The 19740-nt window shown below is 40.6% G+C and overlaps 1 protein-coding gene across 2 annotated transcripts in view; it reads right to left on the bottom strand.

The window, feature by feature from the left end:
• The window catches only part of PCCB (propionyl-CoA carboxylase subunit beta), a 91065-nt gene that overhangs the window by 24231 nt on the left and 47094 nt on the right, over window positions 1-19740 (bottom strand). For both annotated transcript variants that reach the window (XM_031663745.1, XM_003895074.4), the window contains 3 exons: window positions 13229-13337; window positions 9025-9145; window positions 8156-8237 (listed from right to left, as the gene is read on the bottom strand). In XM_031663745.1, coding sequence (XP_031519605.1) covers window positions 8156-8237; window positions 9025-9145; window positions 13229-13337 — 312 coding nt within the window. The remainder of the gene's footprint in view (window positions 1-8155; window positions 8238-9024; window positions 9146-13228; window positions 13338-19740) is intronic.

Below are 19740 nucleotides of genomic sequence, written 5' to 3' on the forward strand. Positions count from 1 at the left end.
TCTTTTCCAATGGTTATTCCCTTTTTCACTTCATACTTCTGCTTTTACTGTCTCTTTTGAAGTTAGCCAGTGTTTACTAACTGCAACTATTCTTCTATTTCCATCATACATTTCTGCACTTATCCTTATTATTTCTTGGATTTATTCTGAAATATTTTATAGGGATTTTTCCCTGGCTTTTCCAGTTGGGAATCTGGTGTTTTTTTTTGTTTTTTGTTTTTTTTAGATGGAGTCTTGCTCTGTTGCCCAGGCTGGAGTGCAGTGGCATGATCTCAGCTCACTGCAACCTCTGCCTCCCAGGTTCAAGCGATTCTCCTGTCTCAGCCTCCTGAGTACCTGGGATTACAGACACACACCACCATGCCCAGCTAATTGTTTGTATTTTAGTAGAGATGGGGTTTCACCATGTTCCCCAGGCTGGTCTCTAACTCCTGAGGTCAAGCAATCTACCCGCCTCGGCCTCCCAAAGTGCTGGGGTTACATGTGTGAGCCACTGTGCCTGGCCTGTTTATTTTCCTTCTCCCATTTTTACTGTTTCAGGAAATAAATTTTCATCTGTTCATTGTTTTAAACATATTCTGTAGGTTTTGACACAGTGTTTTGTCTTTTTTTCTTTTTAGAATTCTACCATTTGGTTTCTATTTTCCCCTTTCATCCAAGAATTGTTTACTAGAAGATCTATTTCCTGGCTGGAGGCTGCTTTTGTTCCAGCTGTTGTAAGTTTCTAATTTTAAGCAATGTTGTTTCACAGTATTTTTTGCTCTATGGGATTTAATGATGTTTTCTTTCTGACCTAATACATATGATCAACTTTTGTGAATATTCCATGTGTACTTTAGAATAAGATTTATTGTTCATGACCAGGGTGTACAGTCCAAAATAGATGCCTAAGATCTATCTATTATGTTATTTAGGTCTCCTAAATTGTTATTTTTGTCCATTTGACCTGTCTTGTACTAACAAAGATGTGTATACATCTCCTAGTATTTCTACCTAAGTCTGTTCAATCTCCTATAGTTTCAGCTTTATAAAGATGGTGGTTATTTGTGGCAAAGATATTTGATTTGCTTTACATTATCATTGTGACCTATGGCTTTTAGCAGTTGAAAATGTCCTTCCTGGGAGGCTGAGGCAGGAGAATCACTTGAACCTGGGAAGTGGAGGTTGCAGTGAGCCGAGATTGTAGCACAGCACTCCAGCCTGGGTTACAGAGTGAGACTTCATATCACACACACACAAAAAAAGTCCTTATCATGGTTAATACCTAAACTTTACTGTTCATTATTACTGTCACAAATACTGCTATGTTATTGTTTCCATTCTCCCAGTATATTTCTGCCCATTCCCTGTTTTTAGCCTTTCTGAATCACATTTATATACTGAATGTAGTTGGTCCATAATAAATTAGACTTTTTTAACAAGTGAATTATACCCATCCATATTTATTGGTATGACATTTACTTTTTTACTGCCATATTATTATTATTTTGAGACAGAGTTTCACTCTTGTTGCCGAGGCTGGAGTGCAACGGCACAATCTCGGCTCACCACAACCTCTGCCTCCTGGGTTCAAGCAATTCTCCTGCCTCAGCCTTCCAGGTTGCTGGGATTACAGGCATGCGCCACCACACTTGGCTAATTTTGTATTTTCAGTAGAGATGGGGTTTCTCCATGTTAGTCAGGCTGGTCTCGACTCCCGACCTCAGGTGATCTACCCGCCTCAGCCTCCCAAAGTACTGGGATTACAGGCATGAACCACTGTGCCTGGCCTGTCATCTTATTTTTTATAAATACTATGTATTCTGTATTTACTGTTTGTCTTTTATATTTTTCCCCTTTATCATTACCCACAATGATATATACTGTTTATGTGAGAAGTTTAAAGAATGTTTATATTTTTTAGCCTAGTAGTTACCCTTGTAATTATGCCTTTTGATGCCTTTAGTTCATTTCCTTAATCTTTCATTAACTAGTTTGTTTTTAATGATATCTGTTAGCTAACAGTAATCAGTGAGCTGATTCTGCTATATTCTTTCCCTGTCTTCTCCTCCCATTTTTCAGTTGCGTTTTTTTCTGAAACTAAACATATAACTCTTATACATTGTTCTCTACCCTCATCCCCACTTCTGTTTTAGTCTTAGAATTATAATTAAGTATATTAGATAATCACTACCAATCCTTCTGTTGAAATCTCTCCAGCTGCCTCTTGATTGGATGAAGCTCATTCTCTAGTAGATTTCTCAAGAAAGCCTCATTAATGCAAACTTCCCTCAGTTCTTGGGTGTTTAAAACTGGTTTTCTGTAGTCTTAATACATGAAGGTGTGCTTTGCTAAACATAAAATCCTTAGTCACAGATTCTTTCCTTCAGCCTCCTGAAAGTGCTTTTCTGTTGTTTCCTTGCTTTTCTATGTTGCTTTGGAGAAGTTGGATGCCATTTTATTCTCTTGCCCATGTAAAATCATTTTATTTCTGCCCAAAGGTCCTGAGGATTTCTCCTTATTTTAAAAATCCAACGGTTAATCAGTATTTTCTCTAGTTTGACCATTCTGGGTCAATTTTCCCACATGCTCAGTGTGCTCTTTCATTATATAACTCTGAATCTTATTTTATTTCTGGAATATTTTCTTGGATTACAGTTTTAAATATTAAGTCTGTTCTACTGGTTTTTCTTCTTCAGACACTCCAATTATATGTATGTTCAGTCTTCTTTGCCTTTCATTGTAGTCACTTTTTTCTGATACATTTAACTAGTAATTTAAAAAAATTAATCCCAGATGTGACAGTATAACCAATAATTTTAAAGGAATTTGTATTTTAAAATTTTATAATTGCATATATGTACAATGTACATGTTTTCATATATGTATACACTGTGGGATGACTAAATCAAGCTAGTTAACATATTCACCACCTCGCTTTTTTGTGGTGAGAACGCAAAATCTACTTTTACTTTTTTATATTATTTCATTCGTTCTTTAGGCTATTTATCTATTGTTCTTCAATGTTTCTTATTAAATTTTCATTCAAATACATTCTCATTTGAGCACCTTGAAATTTTGATATCATTTCTGATGTGATTTTGTCTCCCCTGCCCATTTTCTTAATTCAATCAGCTTTAACTTCACTTCTTACTATTATCCCTCCATTTTGTCATTAGTTTCTGAATTTTCTATTTTTACAACTTCAAATGCTTATCAGGGGCTATTGCACTCAGACTGAAGCATGGTCAGCTGCTTCATGATTGACTTTTATAGTGAAGGGAGTTCTATCAACTGAAATGTTTCATTTTCACTTTTTGTTTTCTTATTGTAGCTTTATATAAATGAAAACTATTTGTACCCGCATTCTCCAAAGTTGGCAGATGAACAAATGAACAAAAATCCTAGTTCAAGAGCACCCTCTTCTGTCAGCATAGCAAAGTGCAGTTTAGTTCACGGGTGACTAATTTTAGGGAGGGTGGTGGGGAAAGGCATAGTGTCCTTCAGTTTTTTGGATTTTGTATGTCTTGCAGATACACAAATTTACCCCCCTTGCTTCATTTTCCTTCACTATTTCCAAAGGTACCTCTCTCTTTCCTTTGTACTCTTCTTCCCCAGAAGTAATGCCTTCCCTTGACTACCATATTGATTTGTGTGTGTACTCTTAAGTACCTTCTCTCTAAAGTCACTGCTCTTGTTCCTAGCATATTCCATTTTTTTTCTTTTGTCTCTTTTTTTTTTTTTTTTTTTTTTTAAGAGACAGAGTTTCTCTCTTGTCACCCAGACTGGAATGCAATGGTGCGATCTCAGCTCATTGCAACCTGTGCCTCCCCAGTTCAAGTGATTCTCCTGCCTCAGTCTCTCGAGTAGCTGATTACAGGGACGTGCCAACACACCTGGCTAATTTTTGTATTTTTAGTAGAGACGGGTTTTCACCATGTTGGCCAAGCTGGTCTCAAACTCCTGACCTCAAGTGATCCACCAGCCTCAGCCTCAGCCTCCCAAAGTGCTGGGATTATAGGCATGAGCCACCACACCTGGCCAGAAGTTGTTTTTTTTAAAAAGCAAAGTAAAAGGTGTAATAATACAATACTTTTTGAGTTAAAAGTAAATATATGGGCCAGGTGCAGTGACCTACACCTCTAATGTCAGTACTTTGGGAGGCCGAGGCGGGCGGATCACTTGAAGCCAGAAATTCGAGACCAGCCTGGCCAACATGGCGAAACTCCATCTCTAAAATACAAAAATTAGCCAGGCATGGTGGCACATGCCTGTAATCCCAGCTACTTAGGAGGCTGAGGCAGAAGAATCGCCCGAACCTGGAAGGCGGAAGTTGCAATGAGCCGAGATCTCACCACTGCACACCAGCCTGGGCAACAGAGTGAGATTGTCTCAAAGAGAGAAAAAAAAAAAAAACAGCAAATTTGGAGAGAGACTTTCCAGAGGTAATTAAAATTAAATGGGGTCATAAGAGGGGGACCCTAATCTGATAGGACTTGAATTTTTTTAAGAATTGGAAAAGCTGGGCCGGCACGGTGGCTCATGCCTGTAATCCCAGCACTTTGGGAGACCGAGACAGGTGGATCATGAGGTCAGGAGATCAGGACCATCCTGGCCAACATGGTGAAACCCTGTCTCTACTAAAAATACAAAAATTAGCTAAGCGTGGTGGCGGGCGCCTTTAATCCCAGCTATTCAAGAGGCTGAGGCAGGAGAATCACTTGAATCCGGGAGGCGGAGGTTGCAGTGAGCTGAGATCGCGCCACTGCACTCCAGTCTGGTGACAGAGTGAGACTCCATCTCAAAAAAAAAAAAAGAAAAAAGAATTTGAAAAGCCAGCCGGGCACGGTGGCTCATGGGTGTAATCCCAATACTTTGGGAGTCCGAGGCAGGCAGATCAGGAGATTGAGACCATCCTGGCTAACATGGTGAAACTCCATCTCTACTAAAAATACAAAAAATTAGCCAGGTGTGGTGGTGGGCGCCTGTAGTCCCAGCTACGTGGGAGGCTGAGGTGGGAGAATTGCGTGCACCCAGGAGGTGGAGTTTGCAGTTGAGATCACGCCACTGCACTCCAGCCTGGGCGACAGAGCGAGACTCCGCCTCAAAATAAATAAATAAATGAATGAATGAATGGAAACGCCAGCCTGGGCAACATAGTAAGATGCCATCTCTACAAAAAATTTAAAAATTAGCCAGATGTGGTGGCATGCAGCTATAGTCCCAGCTACTAAGGAGGCTGAGGTGGGAGGATCACTTGAGCACCAGAGGTCAAGGCTGCAGTGAGTCAAGGTCACACCGTTGCACTCCAGCCTGGGTAACAAAGCAAGACCCTGTCTCTGAGGGAAAAAAAAAAAAGAGGAAGAGACACCAGAGATCTCTCTCTTTCTGCATGCACAGAGAGCAAAGACTTTGTGAGGACACAGCAAGAGGGTAGTCTAGAAGCCAAGGAGACAGAGACCTCAGAATTAAGCCAACCCTGCCAATACCATGATCTTGGACTGCTAGCCTCCAGAACTGACAGAAAATAAGTTTCTGTTATTTAAGCTATGCAGTTTATGGTATTTTCTTATGGCAGCCCTAGAACACTAATACATAAAGCAAATACAGGTCAGGCATGGTGGCTCACACCTGTAATCCCAGCACTTTGCGGGGCCAAGGAAGGTGGATCACCTGAGGTCAGGAGTTCAAGACCAGCCTGGCCAATGTGGTGAATCCCTGTCTCTACTAAAAGTACAAAAATTAGCCGGATATAGTAGTGCTCGCCTGTAATCCCAGCTACTTGGGAGGCTGACGCATGAGACTCTGTTGAACCCAGTAGACAGGGGTTGCAGTGAGTCAAGATTACGTCACTGCATTCCAGCTTGGGTGACAAGAGCAAAACTCTGTCTCAAAAAAAAAAATTTTTTTTTTTAATAAATAAGTAAAGCAAATACAACATCAATACCAAAACCTGATTTTAAAATACCTAAAAAAATACGCACTAGGATCACATAATATTAATGCAAAAACTCAAAACATTAGCAAACAGAATATACAACTTCAGGAATGAAGGAATAGTTTAGTATTAGGAAATCTACGAGGATAGGTTTATAAATAGATCTAAGGAAGAAAATCACATGATCATCTCCAAAAACACTGAAAGTGCATTCAACAATATTCAACACTCATTCGGAACTTTAAGGACAAAATAAACAACAAAAATATTTAAAACAGAAACCAGTAGTAGCTTCAACATGAAAAAAAGATACAAATCAGGAAACACTGACAGCAGTCTTGCTAAACTTAGAAATAATACAAAGATGCCCAGAATTACAACTATGATTCCCCATTACATTTGACATATAGGAAGTTGTAGCCAATGCAAAACAAGGAAAGAAATGACACGTAAAATAACTGGAAAGATAAAACTTTATTTACTTACTTATTTTTGGAGATGGAGTGTTGTTCCATCACCCAGGATGGAGTGCGGTGACATAATCATAACCCAGAATAGCCTCAAACACCTGGGCTCAAGCAATCCTCCCATCTCAGCCTCCCAAGTAAACAGGACTAAAGGCAACGGCCACCTCACCCAGCAAATTTTTTTACTTTTTGTAGAGGTGGTGACTCATTATGTTGCCCAGGCTGGTTCTGAGCTCGTGGCATGAAAGGATCCTCCTGCCTTGGCCTCCCAAAGCATTGGGATTACAGGCATGAGCTCCTGCACCCAGCAGAACTCTTATTTATACATAGACAGTATACAACCACATTTTAAAAACCCTAATGACAGAAAAAAATTACAAACAAGAGTATATAATAGGTAGCAGGATATAAAACTTTATAATGAGAATCAAGAGCTATCATATATACCTTAAGAAAAAGTTAGAAGATGGCAGAGTAGGAAGCATCAGGAATTTGTCTCCCCACCTAGGCAACGATTGCCTGGCAGAATCTGTCTGATGGAACTATTTCGACTCTGGCGTCTGTTGAAGGATTGCAACTTCCAGGGGAAGGACTGGACTGAAAATTGCAGTTAATTTCAGCTCTTAGCACAGTAGCAGCTACCCATCCCCCACCCCAGCTCCATGACACATAGTTTCGCAAGGGTTCCTGGAGCAGTTTGCACACAGCTTGCAGGAGCTGGGGTGGGCAAAAAAGCACCCTGTCCTCCAAATATTGAGAATCTGTGCTTGCTGACTGCTGCTTCTGATCATAGAGGTGCAAAGAGATGGGTGGTCACTGTTGCTACAATTCCCCACGTTGTTGCGAGGCTCTCCTGCTTTGGGCTGAAGTGACTTGCAAGGAATTTAAAGGGCTGACACCTTTTTACCGTCTTCATTTTTTTTCTCTTTTTCTACTTTTGGGAGCCAGACATTAACAACTAGGACACTCAAAAACAACTGCATATACAGGGAAAATTAGAATGATTGCACATGCCCCTGCAAAGGCTCAGAAAAGACCTAAGGCAGACCTTAAGGTTACACCTCAGGCTAATCCTTGGTACAGGAAGAGCCTACAAGAATAAAAAAGACAAAAACAATAACAGAAAAAAGCAAACCCTAGGGAAGAGGGAGCATCTGATTTCTAGAGTTACCAGAGAGCCATCATGTTATTATGCAAGGACTACTGAGAGCACAGTGTACCCATAAGGAAGGCAATGGCCATCTACAGATGCCCTCAGTTTGCCCAACACTGTCCCCTTTACTTAATGACCCAGGAATCGCTGTACCAAAAAAAGGTACAAATTGCTCCTGTCTCCCACAGATCTCCACGCACACACTCCAACCTTCTAGGATGCCCTGTGTACTCTCTTCTCTACAAAAACAAAACCCCCTCTGAGCAGAGGGCCCCAAAGATACTTAACAGTGATCACTCTGGCCTCACTGTAGACTCTGTGGACATGGCCCCTAATTTATGCTCCTCAGAGGGCCTTCTAAAGACTCCTGAGCTCTGCTGGCCCTTACTACTCCTATCTCCAGCCCTGAAGTCCATATGTGCCACTAGGGTATCTATAGCCACTAGGTCTTTCCAGAACACACTACTCAGTGGCCACTGGTCCTGTGCCCACCCCATTCCCGACCTGTGTTGTCTGACAGGAAGGCCAAGTGGTTCAGTGCTTCCTCACTAGGCCGAAGCACAATACCCATGAAAGTGGCTGACTAGGACAGGCAAGACAAGCAGATGTGGCACTTACAGAGTGTATGATGTCCACCATGTTGTAGGCTTTGGTTGATTCCAAAGGGACAATTGTGTCGAGCTCAGGAACCAGACGGTCACTTTAGGCAGAAAAAAGGCAGGTATAGTCAACATAGGAAGAGCCAGTTACCTTTTGTGGGAAGGGAGTGGGAAACTTGCCATACATACATATATAGATGTGTGTGTGTGTGTATATATATACATACATACATATATACACACATACACACGTGTATATACACACATACACATATACGTGCATACACACACATATACGTGTATATACACACATACATATATACGTGTATATACACATATATGTGTATAGACTCCAACAGCAAGAGGAAAGGTCTTCACCAGATGGCCAGCAACACACCCTTCCCCAGGACTGTCCCAGCCTCTGGCTACAAGCAGTATGCATAAACATGTCTCCTAAAGGGCATGCTGTTTGCATCATTTTACATTTATTTATTTCAAAAGGACAACTAAGTAGAGCCCAGGAACCAGTCACTTTAGGAAGAAAAAAGGCAGGTATAGTCACCATAGGAAGAATCATGGCTCGCTCTTTTGTGGGTGAGGGGAAGGAAAGGAAATGAGAGACCTCTTCATGGGGACTAGGCCAGACCAAAAAAAATTCCATCTCCAATTCTAGCTAACTTAAGAGTTTCTTAGAAATCAAAAAATTTTTCTTTAAAAATGTTTTGGGCCACTCTTCAGCCAAACATGACATCATCCCCACACCTAGGAGCCACTCTACCACAATCTGCTGCAACCTGCCCAACAGGGCAGAGCCTGAAGGTCCTGTCAGGGCAGAGAAAGGCAAGCTACACTGCAAAATGAGAGAAGGCATACTGGCCTACAACCCACCTGGGATCATGGCACTCACGGACAGGAGCTGAGTCCTGATTGCTCAGGGGCAGGTAGTTGAAGAAATCCCGGAGATTACACAAGGCATCAACATCATTTTCAAAAGCTCTGTGGGCCACACCTAAAAGAACAGGGAGCATATATCATGAGTCAGGGTACCAGCCAGCCCAAAGCTGCTGCTTCATGCCTGACTACACCCTTCTAGGGCATGTCTGTAACAGACTGTGCTGATAGCTCTGTTCTCCGCACTCTCCACTGAGGATGTAATGCCACATAATACATACCTTCCGGGTGATCCTTCAACTCATGCAGCATGGGTTCCCTCTGTTCTGCACCCACACCTCTACAGGGTCACACCTTTCTTTATTCAGGTCCTTGCTCTAATGTCACCTCCATATCCACTCCCAGACCCTTCACTATCCATCCCTATACCATGGGGGAGGTTCTCCTCCTGTACTTTTCCCTGCATCACCTATTTCCCTGTTTACTGCCAGGTATCTCTCCTGGAATATCAGCTCCAACAGGGTAAGATCAGGCCTGGCCCCCATTAGGAATAATGCACCTGGCAAACAGGTGCTCAGCAACAGTGGAAGGAAAGGAGGGGAGCCACCTGCTCCTAGTGAGGAATCAAGCCATAATTCTTGAAGAGCACTCCGAAATCACAGAGCAGCCAAACAAGGCCATAGATATGATGGAGAAAGTGGAGCCAAGAACTCTCTTCCAGGTTCATCCCACCAGACTCCTTTTTCCACCACTGCCCCTACAGTCCCTTGTCCACAAAGCTGCCAGACAGAGCTTTTTAAGTCAGATCGTGTCATGTCTCTACTCCAATGATCCTCCTTGTCCACTGAGCGGGTCAGTCACTCTCCTACCTGAGAGCCTTTGCATAAGCTATTCCTTCTGCCTGCAATGCTCCCCACTTACATATCAACGCAGTTAAACTCCTTAAAATCTGCTCAGCTCCTAACCTCAGTGAGGCCTGCCATTACTACCCTATTTGAAACTACAACAATCCCAGTCCCCTTTACCCTGTTATACTTTTTCCATAGCACGTATTGCCTTCTAACATACCGCATAGTGTACTTACTTATAATGTTTATTGTCTATCTCCTCTACTAGAATTTGAGCCCCATATGTGCAGGAGTCTTTCGTTCTGTCCACAGATGTATTCCTAGCACCTAAAACAATGCTTCACACAGAGGTACTCAATGAATATTTGTTTTGTTTTCTTTGCTTTTTTCTACATTTTTATTATTTATTCTATTTTAAATTTTTAATTCCTTTGCTATTTGTCTTTTTCCACATATTCTAAATGAGTATTTGTTGAATAAAAAGCATTTTCAGCATGACAGAATTCTTTCATTCAAGATATATTTATAAATGGGTACAGCCACTTTGGAAGAGAGTCTGTCAGTTCCTTAAAAGTTAGACATCGAGTTATCATTTAACTCAGAAATCAAAGAGAAATGAAAACATATGTCTACCCAAAAACTTGCATATAAATATTAATAGAGGCATATTTATGATAGCCAAAAAGTAGAAATGACTTAGTGTCTATTAACTGGTCAGTGAATAAACTAGATGTAGTATATCCATATACTGGAATATTATTCGGCCATAAAAATGAATAAAGTACTGATTCATGATACAATATGGATGAACCTTTAACATTATGCTAAGTAAAAGCAGCCAGCAACAAAAGATCACATATTATATGATTCCATTTCTAGGAAATGTCCAGAATGAAAAAATCCACATAGAGACAGAAAGTAGCCTGGTAATTGCCTAGAGCAGAAGTATTTGTGGTGAAATGCAGAGTGACTGCTAATGGGCACAGGGTTTCTTCTTGGGGTGATGACAATGTCCTAAAATTGTGGTAATCATCACGCAACTCTGAATATATTTAAAAACCGCTGAATTGTACACTACAAATAGGTGTTTAAAATGTATAGTATATATGAATTACATCTCAATAAAGCTGTTACCAAAAGAGAAAAAAGAGAGAAAAATATATGTATAGAGCATCTTTTTGTGCCTTGCCCTGGGGATACAGGGCCAAGCGCATCAGACACAGCCCATCAAAGAGCCACAGGCCCAGAAAGAAAACCACATACTGCCCTACAATCAAAAAAACAAACAAAACACACTTAAGATTGTGCTACAGAAGAAACTTTAATGTCATGGCAGACATTCATTACTTTAAGCTGTCAAGTAAAAAAAAAAAAAACCTCAGGTTATACAAGAGTATGCCCATACCTACGTTTGAGTAAGTGTATGTGTATTCACAGTCATCTGCGTGAAAAGACTGCAAGGGTATAACCAAAAAATCACTAGTGATTATCTGTGGATGATGGAATATCTAGTGGTTTTTATGTTTTGTATGTTTTCTACTACAAACATATCATGCTATTAAAACGGGGAAAAATAAACAGCGTATTTCATCAAATCTAAGATGCCATCAAGACCCAGCTTTATATTATATCCCAGCAAGAAAAACAGGCTGCTACCAATAAAGCCCTGAGACAACAGCATGGCATCAGGTCATGCTGGAGGTGATGCTGAGAAGTGTTCTGATTCTACATATGTCTTAAAAGATGGGGCTAAATGATGCTGATAGGTAAGGGAAAGGAATGAGTCAAGATCGATGCCAACCTGACAAGGGGAGAAACAATTTTTGTGGGTGGGGGAATCAAGAGCCCTGACTTTTTTTAAACTATATTTCATCTAATCTAAGACTTCACTGATAATACCCATCTGTACTTTAGGGACACTGGGAAGAAATGCTGACAAATGCTGACCCAATGCCTTAACCACAGTGCAATGAGGTGCATAAATCAGGCACGCCAGCCTCTTACTACTGTAAAATCTCTCAAAGAAGTAATTTCTCCTGTCTTTAGGTACATTGCTGTGTGGTAGGCAATCCATTCACAGCTGGGTGGTTTCTTTTACAAGAAAACATGGAATTGCAATAATTACTCCAACAGCTAACATGTCTTCACTAATATCAGAATCATGCCCTACTCCCAATTCCATGCCTTTCTGTTTAAACAAGAACTTTTTGTTTCAATGCTGAGGCACAGAATAATCTTTATACATTTTAAACTTGGCATGTAATCTTAAAGTTGTGAACAACTAGCAGGACCTGGTGACTCATGCCTGTAATCCCAGCACTTTGGGAGGCTGAGGTGGGAGGATTGCTTGAGCCCAGGAGTTCGAGACCAACCTGGGCAACACAGTGAGACCACACCTCTACAAAAAAAAAATTAAAAATAAAAATTACCTGGGCATGGTGGCACATACCTGTAGTCCCAGCTACTAGAGAGGCTGAGGCAGAAGAATCACTTGAGCCCAGGAGACTGAGGCTACAGTGAGCTATCATTATGCCCCTGTACTCCAGCCTGGGCAACAGCGTGAGACCCTATCTCAAAAACAAAACAAAACAAAACAAAACCACCAGGTATGGTGGCTCATGCCTGTAATCCCAGCACTTGGGGAAGCCAAGGCGGGCAGACTGCTTGAGGCCAAGAGTTCGACACCAGCCTGGTAACATGGTAACCCCTGTCTCTACAAAAAAAAAAAAATACAAAAATTTGCTGGGCATGGTGGTGCATGCCTGTAGTCCCAGCTACCCAAGAGTCTGTGGTGGGAGGATTACTTGAGCCTGGGAGGCAGAGGCTGCAATGAGCTAAGATTGTGCACTGCACTCCAGCCTGGGCCACAGAGTTGGATCCTGTCTCAAAAAAAAAACAAAAAAAGAAGAAGTGAACAACTATGACCAAATTCGTGAACACATGGTACATGACCATCATGCACCTGGCCAATGATTGTAAAACATTTATGTACTCTAAGATATATACTAACCTTAGAATAAAAAATGTCACAATAAGATTTTTTTTCAAAGGTTCAACTGTACATATATAAATCATACCTACTTAAAATCACCATTCCAGCAATGAGCTTTAAATTGTTTTAAAGAATAACCAGGCATTATTAATTTAATAAATTTTCTATACTAAATCTACCTTTATCACTATAACTGTAAACAATACACTGTATTGTATTGTAGTACAATAGACTGTACCACAGTCTTCCCAAATAAGGTCTGCCAATTAAGTAACATTTCTCAAAAACTGCCACCAGGCGCTTTGGCAATGCCCTCTTCTCAGTGTTTGAAAACAACAAGGTCAGCTTCAAGGCCTCTCACCTGACATGGTGGTGTGGGTCTTGGCACCACCAAGCTCCTCCTGGGTAACATCCTCATTGGTGACAGACTTCACAACATCAGGGCCAGTGATGAACAGGTAGGAGGTGTCCTGAAATAAAAGATTTCCAGAACAGTCAACCTCAGAGCACCAGAGCTGGTCACAGCCTTAGAGTCGATTCAGCCAAGATGACAAATGCAGAGAAGATAGTGATGTGGCCGAATGAGGATAGGATGTAGCTTAAAGATGCAAATCCAAACTGAAGACCCAAGTTTTCCCTGCCTCAATGTCTACTTTTAAAAAATCTCTGTTGCATGGTTCTACCTCAGCAAGTTAACTTGCAGTGTGGCTAACATTTCAAGGTCATTCATCTGTAGAACACAGTAACAGGTGGCTCTTAGAGCTTGCTGTGCACCAAGAAGTTTTTTAAGCACTTCACAAAACTGTGTCGGTAAAGCCTGAGTACTATTATCACCCTCATTTACATATGAGGAAACTGAGATATGGAGACTGTATGCAACCAGTCACTTTAAATGAAGCTACTTAAAAATACTGATAAATCAGTGGGACACAGTGGCTCACACCTGTAATCCCAACACTTTGGGAAGCCAAGGCAGGAGGATCACCTCAGGCCAGGAGTTCAACACCAGCCTGGCCAACATAGCGAGACCCAGTCTCCATAAAAATGCGTTTCAATTAGGTAGGCCTGGTGGCATGTGCCTGTAGTCCCAGCTACTCAGGAGGGTGAAGTGGGAGAATTACTGGAGTCGCAGTGAGCTATGACTGCTTGCACCACTACACTCCAGCCTGGGGGACAGAGTGAAAACCTCTCAAAAACAAAAACAAAAAACTAACAAATCAATGCTTCGGTATTATGACAGAGTGATAGGCTTTTAATTTTTAGTTTATAATATATAGATAATATAAGCATACTGCACAAAATTTAAACAGAGGAATAGGAGATACAGTGGAAAGTCTACAGCCCAGCCCTTACTTTCAGGCCTCCAATTCCCCTCCCCTAAGGCATCCCCTGTCAGTTTCTTCTCTCTCCCTACAGAGACACCCATGAATCCATGAGCATTAATATATACATTTATTTGCCCTCTTATTCTCTAACACAAACATTATCTAACACAAACACATTCTAATGCAAACATTTTCTTCCCAACAGTGTTCTATACACACTGTTCTCAAATTTGCTCTTCTAGCTTGAAGATCATTCTATTCCTTATCAGTATAGTAAGATTTGTATCATAATTTAACTTTTCACCAATTGATGGTCATGAAGGTTGTTTCCAAAACTTTAGTATAATAAGCAATTCTGCAATCAGTATTACTACAGTGCTCTCTAAACTCACTATTCATGTTCTTTGCCCATTTCTAATACATCGCTGGCTTTTCTATATACTAAAGAAATTAGTCTTTAGTCTATCATATGCATTATATCAGTCTTTTATCTTATGGCTTCTTGGTTTGAAATCTTGCTAGAAAAGTCTAGCTAGAAAGGTCTTCCCCACTTCACACACAGACTTCGAAACAAATGTTTATAGCAGCCTTATTTGAAACTGTTTAAAAAAAAAAAAACAAACTAGAAACACAGAATTTCAGGTTTCCAGTCTAGCACAAAAGAAGCTGAAAGTTGATACTCCTTCCTTACAAATAAAAAGCTGAACAAGTTGCAGGGGAAAAACCAACAGCTTTTCTTAGATCCATCAGAGAGGTGAGGTCACAGAACAAAGCACTCCAAAACTGGAGACCGACTGGCAAATGCAGAAAATTGAGCCTTGCAGGGCAGAAACCCACAAGCACAAATCTCCCCCAGAGCCAGGGCTGATGTATGAAATCCAGAACTACAACTAACAAATTGCTGGAGGCCCAGCATGGACAAGTCTGAGAGATGAAGACTCCAGGGGCGGCCAGTCATTGGGGCTCCCACACTTTTGTGAGTTTTACCTCTAGGAACTCAACAAGGTTCTCACAGTGATTATCAGAGAAAAACTCCCTTACGCTTCTGACATGCATAGGGGGAAAAAAGAGACCCTTCTGAAATGCACCAGAGCACAGTTCTTAACAGGGTCTGCCCTCAGGCGAAACTATATAACCAGAGCCTAACCTGCTGAAGTTTTATCAGAAACTGCTGACCCGAGGGAAGAAAAATACCAAACTCAAGCCAGCTCTGGCCTTCCATGTGGGAGAGGGGAAATGGCCAGCCCCAACCCGCTCTAGCCACCCTGTCCCACCTAAAGACTGCAAAAGACTGAGAGACACATGATATTCATAGTTCAGAGGCACAGGCTCACTAAAAGACTGACACCTACTCATAAGACTACAGAACACTTCCTCTTCCCCAGCTCCTTACCATTACTAAGGGCCTATTTACAATAGTTCATTTTACCTAGTATATCATGTCCAGCTACCAGGAATAAGTCATAAGACATACTAAAAGACAAAAAACGAAGTTTGAAGAGACAGAATAAGCATTAGAACCGGAATCAGACATAGCAGAAATGTTGGAATTATCAGACCAGAAACTTTAAACAACAATTAAGATGTTTGCCAGGTATAATGGCATGTGTCTGTAGTCTCACGTACTCAGGAGGCTGAGGAGGGAGGATCACTTGAGCCCAGGCCTTCAACACCAGCCTGGCCAAGACAGCAAGACTCCATCTCAAAAAACAAAAATAAACAAAATGCTAAGGGCTCTCATGGATAGAGTAGACAGCAAGCAAGAACAGATGAGCAATGTAAGGTGAGAAATCGAAATTCTAAAAAAAACTAAAATATGCCAGGGATTGGAAACACTGCAACAGAAATAAAGAATGCATCTGATATGTTTTTTTGGCAGACTGGGCCTGCTTGAGGAAAGAAACTCTGAGCTTGAAGATATCTCAAGAGAAACCACCCAAATTGAAAAGCAAAGAAAAAAATCAGATTAAAAAAAACTGGAGTATCTAAAAACTGTGGGACAACTTACAAACAATGTAACATATACATAATGAGAATGCCAGAAGGAGCAGAAAGAGAAAAAAGAACAGAATATAGGAAGTAATAATGACTGAAAAGTTCCCCAAATTGTCTGACACCAAACCACAGATCCAAGAAGCTCAGAGACCATCAAGCAAGATGAATGCCAAAACAAACAAACAAACAAACAAACAAACTACACAGAGAAAGATAGGCATAGTGGTGCACACCTGTTGTCCCAGCCACTCACGAGCCTAAGGCAGGAAGAACATGTGAGCCCAGGAGTTTGAACCAGCCTGGGAAACACAAAGAGACCCCACCTCTAAAAAAACAAAAAACAAAAAACTACACTTAAGACATTATTTCCAAACTACAGAAAATCAAAGAAAAAATCTTAAAGGCAGCCATAAGAAAAAAACATTTTGCCTATAGAGGACCAAAAATAATAATTACATCCAAGTTTTCTTAGAAACCATGCAAGAAAGAAGAGAGTAGAATGAAATATTTAAAGTGTTGAGGGGAAAGATCCTACCAACCTAGAATTCTGCATTCTGCAAGATTATTCTTCAAAAGTGAAGGAAAAATAAAGACCTTCTCAAACAAACAAAACTTGAGGTAATCTCTTGCCAGTAGACCTGCCTTGCAAAAAATGTTCAGCAAAATTCTTTACAGAAAAGGTAAATGATAAAGATCAGAAACTTATACGTACATAAAGAAAGAAAGAGGATTCAAGAAGGTAAAATGAAAACTTTTGATTCAAAGTAATAGCAAAAATTCAATTATGTACAATTCAATTATGTACACATCGCTTCTCAGCCTTTTGGCTAAGATCAAGGGCAACTATGTACACATATCTTATATATATGATATGAGGGATGGGAGGAAGGAATTAGAATGATTTTGCTATTATAAGATACTCATACAACCTGGGAAGCAGAAGTTATCTGAAATTGAACTTAAAATAGTTGTAAATTATATTGCAACCTCTAAGGCAACCACTAAAGAATGTAAAAAACAAAAATTTATATATATATATATATATATATATAACTAACATGCTAATACAGGAGAAAAATGGAATCATATAGAATGCTCAATTAAAATCACAAAAGGCAGAAGAGTGGAAGACAAAAATAAGAACAAACAACAAAAAGAAAACAGTAACAAATATGGTAGATATTAATCCAACTATACCAACAATCTCTCTGAATGTCAATGGTCTAAATGTATCAATTAAAAGACAGATAGACTGGATCAAGAATCTGTCAAGACACAACTATATGGGATGTCTACAAAAAATCCACTTGAAATAGACACATAAAGATTAAAAGTAAATGACTGCAGAAATACATTACATGCTAAGACTAATCAAAAGATATCAGGAGTAGCTATATTAATTTCAGACAGAAAAGGCTCAGACCAAGGAAAGTTATTATACAGAGGAATTCTGAATAATGATAAAGGGGTCAATTCTCCAAGGAGACAAACAGTCCTTCATGTGTATCCACCTAACAACAGAGCATCAAAATAACATGAGGCAAATACTGATAGCACTGGAAGGAGAAATAGATGAATCCATGATTACAGTTGAAGATTTCAACACTTCTCTATCAAAAGTGGACAGATCCAGCAGGCAGAAACAATAAAGACACAGATGAACTCAGTAACACCAATCAGCTGGGCACAGTGGCTCATGCCTATAATCCCGGCAACTCAAGGGCCCTATGTGAGAGGATTACTTGAGGCCAGGGGTTAAGACCAGCCTATGACAATATGGCAAGATCCCGTCTCTATAAAAATTAAAATAAATAAGAATTAGCCTGGCCAACATGGTGAAACCCTGTCTCTGCAAAAATTAAAAAATTGGCCACGCATGGTGGCACACACCTATAGTCCCAGCTACTCAGGAGGCTAAGGTGAGAGGATTGCTTGGCCCCAGGAAGTCAAGGATGCAGTGAGCTGAGATCGCACCACTGCTCTTCAGCCTGAGCGACACAGCGAGACTCTGTCTCAAAAACATAAATTAAATAAAAAATTAGCCAGGTGTGTTGGCATGTGCCTGTCATCCCAGCTACACAGGAGGATCACTTGCGCCCAGGAGGTCGAGGCTTTGGTGAGCTATGATCATACCACTGCACTCCAGCCTGGGTAAGTGAGACAGAGTGAGACCCTGTCTCTAAAAATTTTTTATAGAAGACCAGGTGTGGTAGCTTATACCTGTAATCCCAGCACTTTGGGAGGGAGGAGGATTGCTTGAGCCCAGGAGTTCAAGACCAGTCTAAGCAACACAGTGAGACCAGTTCTCTACATAAAAAATAAAAAAAAAAATAAAAAATTAAGCAGGCATAGCAGTGTGTACCTGTAGTCCCAGCTACACAGGAGGCTGAGGCAGGAGGATCACTTGAACCTGGGAACTGAAGTAGTTTGCAGTGAGCCGAGATCACGCCACTGCACTCCAGCCTGGGTGAGAGGGGGAGACTCCGTCTCAAAAAATAAAAAATAATAATAATAATAAACATTTTAAAAAGTAAAATAAATAGAAATCATTTTTAAAATTAAAGAAAAACGGTACCAATAAACTGGATATGATGGACACACTTCCTCTAACAACAGAATACACTTTCTTCTGAAGCTCCCATGGAACATTCACCAAGAGAGACTACATTCTGAGTCATAAACATACCCTAATTTAGAAGAACAGGAATCATACGAAAAGGCACTCAGCCTTATTAGTTATGGACTAATGCAAATTGAGTCAAAGCAAATTGAGAACACAATAAGAGACTATACCACAAGCATCAAACTGGCACAATTAAAATATGTTAATATAAATGCTGGCAAGGATGTGAAACAACTGAAATTCTCAAACTGCTGGCTGCAGCCTCTTTAGTAAACAGACGGGCATTATCTAGAGAAGCTGAAGACATATATATTCTATGACCTAGGATTGCCTCTAATGTGAAACGTTTACATCAGCATCAGAAACTCAAATGTGCATGCCAAGATACATGTAGAAAAATGTTTACATCGGCATCATTTGCAATGGCAAAAATCTTGAAATAATTTAAATGTCCGTCAGCAGTGGAATGAATGAATACGTTAAGAAATACTTACTATGGCTGCGCACGGTGGCTCACGTCTGTACTCGCAGCACTTTAGGAGGCTGAGGCAGGCAGATTACTCGAGGCCAAGTATTGGAGACCACCCTGGCCAACATAGCAAAATCCATCTCTACCAAAAATACAAAAAATTAGCCGGATGTGCGGTGGCACATGCCTGTAGTCCCAGCTACTTGGGAGGCTGAGGTGTGAGAATCACATAAACCCAGGAGGCAAAGGTTGCAGTGAGGCGAGATCCATGTCACTGCACTCCAGTCTGGGTGACAGAGCAAGACTCTGTCTCAAAAAAAAAGGAAAAAAAAACCATACACACACACACACACACACACACACACACATATATATACACACGCATACACACATACATACACACACTTACTACAGAGCTGTTAAAGTGAATGAACTACATTTTCCAAGAACAACATAGATAA

The sequence above is a fragment of the Papio anubis genome, chromosome 2 (genome assembly GCF_008728515.1).
Source record: "Papio anubis isolate 15944 chromosome 2, Panubis1.0, whole genome shotgun sequence".
Lineage (NCBI taxonomy): Eukaryota > Metazoa > Chordata > Mammalia > Primates > Cercopithecidae > Papio > Papio anubis.